The sequence below is a fragment of the Cydia amplana genome, chromosome 24 (genome assembly GCF_948474715.1).
Source record: "Cydia amplana chromosome 24, ilCydAmpl1.1, whole genome shotgun sequence".
Taxonomy (NCBI): Eukaryota; Metazoa; Arthropoda; class Insecta; order Lepidoptera; family Tortricidae; genus Cydia; species Cydia amplana.
This window is the reverse complement of record NC_086092.1, coordinates 4127489-4137343: the sequence shown is the minus strand read 5'-3', so window position 1 is coordinate 4137343 and position 9855 is coordinate 4127489. Positions and strand designations below refer to the sequence as shown.

General features: G+C 36.7%; 1 protein-coding gene across 2 annotated transcripts in view; it reads right to left on the bottom strand.

Annotated features, from left to right (window-relative positions):
* Positions 1 to 1143: 1143 nt before the first annotated feature.
* LOC134659140 (homeobox protein invected-like) overlaps positions 1144 to 9855 on the bottom strand; it is a 95898-nt gene continuing 87186 nt past the window's right edge. For both annotated transcript variants that reach the window (XM_063514768.1, XM_063514769.1), the window contains 2 exons: positions 2133 to 2236; positions 1144 to 1426 (listed from right to left, as the gene is read on the bottom strand). In XM_063514768.1, coding sequence (XP_063370838.1) covers positions 1166 to 1426; positions 2133 to 2236 — 365 coding nt within the window. In that variant the 3' untranslated portion in view covers positions 1144 to 1165. The remainder of the gene's footprint in view (positions 1427 to 2132; positions 2237 to 9855) is intronic.

Genomic DNA, 9855 nt, shown 5'->3' with positions numbered 1-9855 from the left:
CAGCACTTATCTCTTTTACTCATATTAATGTATGTTTCAGTGTAAGTAAGAGAACGATATCTATATCAATCAACCCTTGAATATAGCTAATCACAATTGCATTTGTAAAAATACATTTCTAGGTGACAGCCCTAGTATCAATGCACTACGCATTCTAGAAAAAGGGTAGGGCGTCGTGCGTAGGTATCTATGTAAGTATGTACTATGGAGTGACAAGTCTATACGCTAGTACTATTTATCGTTCTTATAAATAGAAGTTCAGGACAAGGTTTTATTCAGTTTTCTCAATAAATGTAATTAAATAAGATATTTCAATATTTTGCTGTTACAACTAAATTGTGTTTGACTTCACAACTCACAGAAACATAAATAATATTTAATTTCTATACATTTTATTGCACAAAATTAAATAAATTTAGCACAGAGATCTAATGTTAGTTTGCTTTCTGAACAAAACCCCACATAAACAATATTTTTACAAATTTTCAAGTCCATATGTCATGGCACTAATAATTAGGAACAATGAAACTGTCAGTCACTTATGGAAACTTAAAAGATTTAACAAAAAAGATTCTAAAATTTGTCATGAAAACGAAATCTTAAAGTTTGACTAAAACATCAGTAAAAATAACCTATCGTGTCCGAAAAAACTACAAATGCACGTTTAATTCAAGAATTTACACAATTTTGCTAAAAAGACAAGGCTAAGTTAAAATCTAAAAACGACCTATTGCAAAATCATGTGGCAAATCTTTTTGTCTAAATTAAAGAAACCGAACAAGTGCGAGTCGGACCCGTCCACCGAGGGTTCCGTGCTTATTTTTATTGTTTGTTGTTATAGCGGGAACAGAAATAATCATCTGTGAAAATTTCAACTGACTATAGCTATCACGGTTCATCAGAAAATCGGAGTTCGCAAATGGCGGGCATTTTTCTCTTTCACTATAATTACGCCTTCATTGGAGTAAAAGAGAAAGATCCCCGCAGTTTGCGAATTTCGGTTTTCGCGGTAGCCCCTCTGATGACAGACAGACGGAAAGACAGACTTAGTCTTACTAATAGGGTCCCGATTTTACCCTTTAAGTACGGAACCCTAAAAAGGAACTATCTAATATTTTGTAGTTAAAACTTCAGTTCAAACATTAGCCTCGTCTTTTCCCAAAACCTACTGTCTATTCTGTTGCTCCCTCTCTCTTGCTTTCATCTCTAACTCTTCCTCTTCCCTCGTCAGCGGCACCGTGCTGTGATTATACAAGCCCTGGGCCATCAGCTGTAAGGCCAGCGGGTTCCTCTGTCCTGATGCCTTCTTGATCTTGGCTCGCTTGTTCTGGAACCAGATCTTGATCTGGGCTTCAGCCAGGCCGAGCTCCGCGGCGAGAGCTTGCCGTCTCCGTTCGGTCAGGTAGCGGTTCTCGGCGAACTCGTGCTGTGGAAGAAGGATCAGTTAGTTTTGGAGAAGAGAAGATGTATTCAAAAGGACAAGATCACATTAAAGGGGCCCACAGATTACCAGTTCGCCGGATGAAAGCAAGTTAAAAACGTAAAAGGTGACAGTTCCGAACAGCTGACGGGCTATGGTTCATACCAATCAGGTTTTGGGAACTCATGTAGGAATATCATTAGATACTATTACTAATAGCTTTTCGGTAAAGGAAAACATCGTGAACCTGCATACATTAGCGAAGAAATTCAAAGGTCTATGTGTAGTTCCAACCCTCATTGGGCCAACTTTCTCGCGCAAGAGAGGAGACCTGGGGCCTTACCATGATGTCCTTATTGCGATTCTGTTTAGGGCTAAAGGACGAAGCTATATAACTTGCATAGCTCCATCCTTTAGCGATGCAGTTTAGGTGTTAAACAGAATCGCAATAAGGACATCATGATGGTAAGGCCCCTGTGCCCAGCAGTGGGACGTATATGGATTGAGTTATTATTATATTTATCCTGGTGTGGTGGGATTTATCGGGTTATATTTATCGTTGGTGGTTCTAAATTCATAGGTGTATCCCAAGGTGAGGTGAGGTGAGGTGAGGTGAGGTGTGTAAGGTGAGTCCCAACCCGCATTGGACAAACCCTCTCGCGCTTTAGAGGAGACCTGTGCCCAGCAGTGGGACGTGTATGAGCTGAATTACCTTTAGCCTGGCGAGTTGCGGGCCAGAGAACGCGGTCCTGGGCCGTTTCTCGTCATTCTGTGGGGCCTCTCCAGGGGGCTTCTTAGGGCGGCGCGTGCGCGGACCTAGACAGAGAGAAAATGTAATTATGCATATGTCCGACTTCTTTTCATATGAGAGTCCAGAAAATTTCGAGTCCATAATTTTTGTGAGTATATATATTTGACGATTGGTTTGGCCTGGTGGGTCTAAAAATCTCTCAATCTCCTGGAAAGTGCAATGGCTTTCGTACTTTTGTCGATGACTCAAAATTTATAGTACTTATTTTGAGTCATCGACGATCGAAGTTTGTCAACGCTTGTTGCTTGAATCTTGATTAACTGGATCAGGCATGAGGGGTGGGGGGAATCACCGAACGGGATAGTCTTATGTATCTTTCAGATTATTGTTTGTCCTTGTCACAGTCTCATGCACTTTTTTTCTTATTCCCCACCGTAATTAAGTATGAATTATTAATTTAGCATTGCGTATGTTTTGTCCCTCACGGACGCACGCGTATACCACATCTATTAGGATCCTACCTATGGCTTGTTGGTAGTTTTTACTATAAAAAGCCCGTATTTTGTCATGTCATTTTGTATCTTAATATTTGCAGCACATTGCTGCTCAGAAAGTGAAAAAATAGTACATTACATACCTACCTAGGGAGGTGAGTCCTGAATGCACCAGATCGCAGGTGTTTGTGGCCCGAACCGAAGGTGAGGGCTATAAATATGCGATCTGGGGCTTTATGAATTACCGCCCGTGGTTTGTCTAAAGTTTTACGTCTTGCCTTGGCCAGAAAGTGAGATTTTCTCCTCGCGTAGCGGGGACAAAAACCCAATTACGGGCCTAGGGTGACGTAAATAATATTACGGGGTCACAATTAAGTGTAGAGTCTGTGCGGAAAGAAAAGAGTGTGAAATGTATGGGATCCATTACATTCTACGACTCTTCTTTTTCCGCACAGACTCAACTTTAAAAACTTTTCGTAATTAATGATTAGACGGATAAATTCTATTCTAAATTTATTGGCCGTATTGGATTTACACACTGTGACGAAGTAATTAATAATATTAATTGTAGTGGTATTATATGTATTAATGATATTCAACAAACTAAGTGTAACTTGCCGAGTTTGTTTTCTTTCACTTTAAATCACCCATACTTTTTAAATATTAGCATAAAAGTTGACGGTTTTACCGAAAACACACACAAACGTAAAATAAGCATAAAAACAGAACAGTATCTAATATACAAACACAAAAAAGAAACTATCATTGTATACATATTCATATTAAAAATCATTGCATGTTTATACAATAGTAGATTGTACAACAAGGGCATAAAGTGACCCATTTTTACCCGAGGCAATTTTTTGTAGAATATTTTGTAAAATGTAGACGAGGGTAAAAATGGACATTTATGCCCTTGTTGTACACTCTGCTTTTCACTTCGATTGCGAGGAAAATATACATACAAAAATATCCAATATTTTAGGTTATTTTCCTGTATTTATTCAAGACTAAAGAAAATTTTATTCGGGCCGGTCGCGGGCGCGAGACACGCCGGGCGGGAGCGCGCCGGTCGGGCGCGGGCGCGCCGGCAAGGCTGCCAGTTTGTATGGCAGATTTTGGGCTTTATTGCTAGGTCAATAAGGGTCGCAATAGATGATTTTACTTTATGCTCTAGAACATAATAAGCAACTTTATGTCGTCTACGCACGACATAAAGGTGCATTTTTTGAGCATGAGAAGTGAAAAATATAAAAATGCAATGATTAACAACAATACAATCTAGAGTCTGTTCGGAAAGAAAAGAGTCGTGGAATGTGTTGGGCCCCGTACTCTTCTCTTTCCGCACAAACTCTAGTAGGCCATTTAAAAAAGGGGGATGTGCCATAAAAACTGGCATGAAAAATTACACACTGCACAGTTAAAACAATACATCACAAGCAGAAACCACAAAAAAAGCAATACAAATTTGCAACAACACATCAGTATAAAAATATATGTATATACTTATGTAGTCAAATGTGAATGAATGGTGGTGGCCGAGTGGATATGATCAGGCCTCGGAGTTTTTTTAGCACGGTAAGACTAAGGAGAGCTATGGAGTCTTTGTTAACATTAAAATTAAATTCATACTCATACTCATCCTCATTAATTAAGTTCGTCCGAATCGTTTTATAAATACTTAGACTACTTATATGTAATTAATTCTGTTTACATATATTTAATTAAATGTTATATTATAAAAAAGTAATAATATGTATATGTGTATGTTAATATTATTATATTACCCATATTGCAGTGAAAGTTATTGGTCTTATAAGAGAGGCATACGATTTTTTCGAAAATGATTATCCAGTTTTGGATCAAGTAAAGTTATTATAATGTTATTGTAGCGTTTCCGTGTCAGCGTGATTATTTACACTCAGTTTATATTGTTTTAATTTATTTTAGATAGAAAATATGCGGTCCACGTTTTACTGTTTGAAACTTCCTCATACAATCTACGTTGACATGTTCTTCAAAGGACTACCTCGTGAGGCTATATCTCTTCAAGATGAAGGGATGAAATCAACTGGATATTGTGAAGATTGCTGCCGTCACTATTGGTGTCTTGAAAATGATGCCCATGAATGCGACTTACGACGTTTATACTGCCCATTATGTGTGAACGAACTGTTTTGTAGACGTAAGGAAGAGTAACGCATAACTATTCTAAAATATTGTAGCTCTATATCAACCTTAATGAATAATAAACAGTTTTAATATCTATGGAATATCGTTTTAATATGTCGAATACGTATTACCAATGTTTATAATCATAGGTTGCATGTCTTAAGTACTTTTTTAAGTGATAGGCCACTTATGATTAAACCTCTTTACCTAAATATGTGTATGAGTAAATCAGATGTCACATTATGTCATGAATATATAGTTACGTATTTCGTTATTGTGATGATCGCTGATATTTATTAGGTCTAGAGCTGTACATAATTTACTTGTACTTAATTAATGAGGATGAGTATGAGTATGAACTTAATTTTAATGTTAACAAAGACTCCATAGCTCTCCTTAGTCTTACCGTGATAAAAAAACTCCGAGGCCTGGATATGATATAACTGTGAGATCCTCGTGTTTTAGCCCGTACAAGATTAGAACCTTTTTCATGTAATGTTATTGAGTTTTTCTTTATTGATTTAATTGCCATCTAAATGAGTGGCCATATAAATCTTACGGTCACGTGATCGCCTTACGCTGTCTCGAGTTTATCATTTTTTCCCCACCTCAAAAAGTGCCCAGCGCCGCTAAAGAAGTTTTCACTTCAAAAGTAGGTATAGATGTTGCCATAGAATAAAAATGCTTCCTATATTACCAGTTTTTAATAGCTATCGGCTGTCAATCTGTGACACCCGCTCAACCACCGACGGCATATTTGTCGCGTGTTCCATACAAAAAGTCAGATTGACCTGATAGCCTAATACGTCGTAGTTATAGTCTGTCAGGCCATTTCCAGCAGTAGAAAAAAGCGGCAAATTTAAAAAATGTAAGCGCGAAGGGTTATCGTCCCAGAAAATTTGAATTTCGCGTCTTTTGCTACTGAGTAACTTGTTTTAATATACAAAACTATGTCTTGAGGGTTTTAATACCTGAAAAACTTTATTATACTGAAACACACACAAAATGGTCAGTAGAAAAAGGTGCAAAATTGTAATTATCTATGGTAAGTCAACTCTTCGCGCCAATTTTTTTTTAAATTTGACGCCATTTCCTGCTGACAAGGTCACTGTGCCAGAGTATTTAAGAGGGCAAAATATAATGACAGGTTTTTTTTGTATAATGACAGGTAGGAGGGAATGATAACCAGGCCTCGGAGTTTTTTTAGCACGGTAAGACTAAGGAGAGCTATGGAGTCTTTGTTAACATTAAAATTAAGTTCATACTCATACTCATCCTCATTAATTAAGTACAAGTAAATTATGTACAGCTCTAGACCTAATAAATATCAGCGATCATCACAATAACGAAATACGTAACTATATATTCATGACATAATGTGACATCTGATTTACTCATACACATATTTAGGTAAAGAGGTTTAATCATAAGTGGCCTATCACTTAAAAAAGTACTTAAGACATGCAACCTATGATTATAAACATTGGTAATACGTATTCGACATATTAAAACGATATTCCATAGATATTAAAACTGTTTATTATTCATTAAGGTTGATATAGAGCTACAATATTTTAGAATAGTTATGCGTTACTCTTCCTTACGTCTACAAAACAGTTCGTTCACACATAATGGGCAGTATAAACGTCGTAAGTCGCATTCATGGGCATCATTTTCAAGACACCAATAGTGACGGCAGCAATCTTCACAATATCCAGTTGATTTCATCCCTTGATCTTTAAGAGATATAGCCTCACGAGGTAGTCCTTTGAAGAACATGTCAACGTAGATTGTATGAGGAAGTTTCAAACAGTAAAACGTGGACCGCATATTTTCTATCTAAAATAAATTAAAACAATATAAACTGAGTGTAAATAATCACGCTGACACGGAAACGCTACAATAACATTATAATAACTTTACTTGATCCAAAACTGGATAATCATTTTCGAAAAAATCGTATGCCTCTCTTATAAGACCAATAACTTTCACTGCAATATGGGTAATATAATAATATTAACATACACATATACATATTATTACTTTTTTATAATATAACATTTAATTAAATATATGTAAACAGAATTAATTACATATAAGTAGTCTAAGTATTTATAAAACGATTCGGACGAACTTAATTAATGAGGATGAGTATGAGTATGAATTTAATTTTAATGTTAACAAAGACTCCATAGCTCTCCTTAGTCTTACCGTGCTAAAAAAACTCCGAGGCCTGATGATAACAATCACGTACCCAATGTACAGTCGCCATCAGATATATCGAAGCAGCCAAGGCGCTCATAAATATCTGAACACGCCTCTATTCTTAAGGCGTTAGAGTGCTTGTCAGATATTTGTGATCACCTTGGCCGCTCGGATATATCTGATGGCGACTGTACATGACATGAACAGCAATCTTGTGCATATAAGCGTGTATTTATGCATGCATAAGCCTTTGTCGTAAGCAAATGATGTTTGTTATCGACCAATCTGCGATTATTATGATATTAGATAACACAGTAGATGATAAGTAAAATAAAAATACAATAAAAGGAACAAACACATTGCAAAAACAGACTAACAGACGGGCGTACCTAACGGTCCGCGACCTTGGTCTGGTCTAAGGCTATTTCCATACATCTACCATGATTCATTAATTTCATTATGCGCTGGCCCCGTAGCCAACATGCCAATCGCTAACGCTCCGTAGCGAACGAAACGCAACGGTCACTGTCACACTAATATGGAAGAGTGATAGAGAGACACAAAGCGATCCGATGGCGAAGCGATAGCGATCGTCACCTTGGCTAGGCCGCCTGATTCGCCACTTAGTTTTTGCGGCAAGTATAGCGTCTCCCAAGCGTCATCGAATCAACTCTATGGCTGCTGCTCGACGCAACGTTGGCGCAACTGCGCAGCGGCAGAGGCGCTATTTTCCATGGCTTCTAGTGTGGGGTGGCTCAAAAGCTGATCGGATCAAAGTCGCGTTTCGGTACTCCCGTCTGTTAGCACTATTACAATAAATACACAAACAAAAACACACATTACAAACAACAAACAAACATGGCGCCCCTCGTCGATAATCCCGTACGAGCAGACGATGCAATATCTTAACCAATTCAGTGTCTGCGCACGTAACTTTAAAATTGGTCAAAATATTTCACCGACTGCCTGCCGGGTGTAAAATGAAGTGACGTTGGCTGTGGGAAAAATTAAATTTTCTACACTAGAAAGGATGCAAAATGATGTACCTAAGTGTAAATATAAAGCTGGTCAAGCAGATCTTGTCAGTACAAAAAGGCGGCAAATTTGAAAAATGTAGGCGCGAAGGGATATCGTCCCATAGAATTTGAATATCGCGCCTTTTACTACTGACAAGATTTGCTTGACCATCTTTATAAAAACAATATTTAGGTAAAACTGGCAACATTTTAGCTGTAAGTAAATAAGTGTCCCTAATTAACAAAAAGTTAATTATGATTTACTGTAAAATTTTATCGCATATGAAAATAATTACACTTTATCAATAGTATTTTATGCAACCGTTGTTTAAGAGAGGTCAAAAAAGGCGAGTGGCGTGAGTAACAATTTGAGGCGAAGCCGAAAATTGTTAATAAAGACGCCACGAGTATTTTTTGACTCAGTTAAACAACGTTGCATACAATACTTTCACTAAGACCAAGCACTTTCTTTGAAATAAAATTGTATAAACAAATATTTTTAATTCAAGAAGTAGCAAACATGAAGGGCACTGGCGGGAAAAGAATGAATGAACGAATGAAATTAAAAAAGAAAACATGTCTATGGTTTACTTATTTGTCAGAGATGACATTTAGAATAAGGTTGGCAACACTGTATTTCATTCAATATTTTTTAAGTGGTCATTACACGAAGTATCGTAAAATCGCCAAAAAGATACTGCGTGTATGCACAAATTCCTTTTTGGGGAATAGACTAAAGACTTGTCTTGACAACTATAAGGTAGGGTTTTAAAGGTGTGTGCACGACCCTTTAAATGACAAATAAAAGTACGGGAGTAGAAAAAATATCTTAATAGCGAAGTGTAGTTCATTTACCATATTTAAGTAATAGCACCTGTAATTTTTCAAATACAGTATTTACTTATAATTTCGTTATCTCGCTTTTTAAACTATACCTCTGTTTCTAACCTTTTGTTTAGATGACCTGTTAACTCAACGTACTATAATAACTTTTTTTGGTTACTGTTTTTAAATTACTTAAAAAAATCAAATGTCTGCCAATTATGGGTGACATTTCGGTTTTTATTGAAACCAGTAGAGATTCCTGCCTCGAACACATCTTAAACGAAGAGAAAAACATCCATTTTACTCCATTAACAATATAATCGATTACCCCTTACATTCCACAACAATCTTTAATTGTCAAATGACTCGTCTAATACCAAACTTTTTTTTTTCCCAACAGCCTACGACCCAAACCATTCCGCCTCAGACGAATGACACTTTTTTGCTCCAACTTTTTAAATACATTATGATGGATCGACTAAGGTCATTGGCCACGTATTGTTTCTAATCAACCATAGCCATTTTTTCTAAGTTTTCTGAGGTATCATTTAGTCTGTTAATTCGTTTTTTTTGTAGTTTTTGTTGTGACAGTGTGAGGGTTCACGCGTGAACTGTCAATGAATAGGTTGACATTATTAATGTTTGTGTCAAAATATTTGGGAAAATGACCATGTCATTCCCATTTTTTTCAATGAATCATGGCACAAATGGCCTTTTTTAGTTAAAGAGTTAAAAAGGATAAAAATATAAGGTTTTAGATTTCATATTGAATGATCTTATCAATCACTTATAACGTTTTGATATCACACAATAATATTTTATATACTTGGTCAACCAGATCTTGACAGTAGAAAAAGGCGGCAAATTTGAAAAATGTAGGCGCGAAGGGATATCGTCTCATAGAAAATTTGAATTTCGCGCCTTTTTTTACTGACAAGGTTTGGTTGACCAGCTATAGTTACTGATTTATTA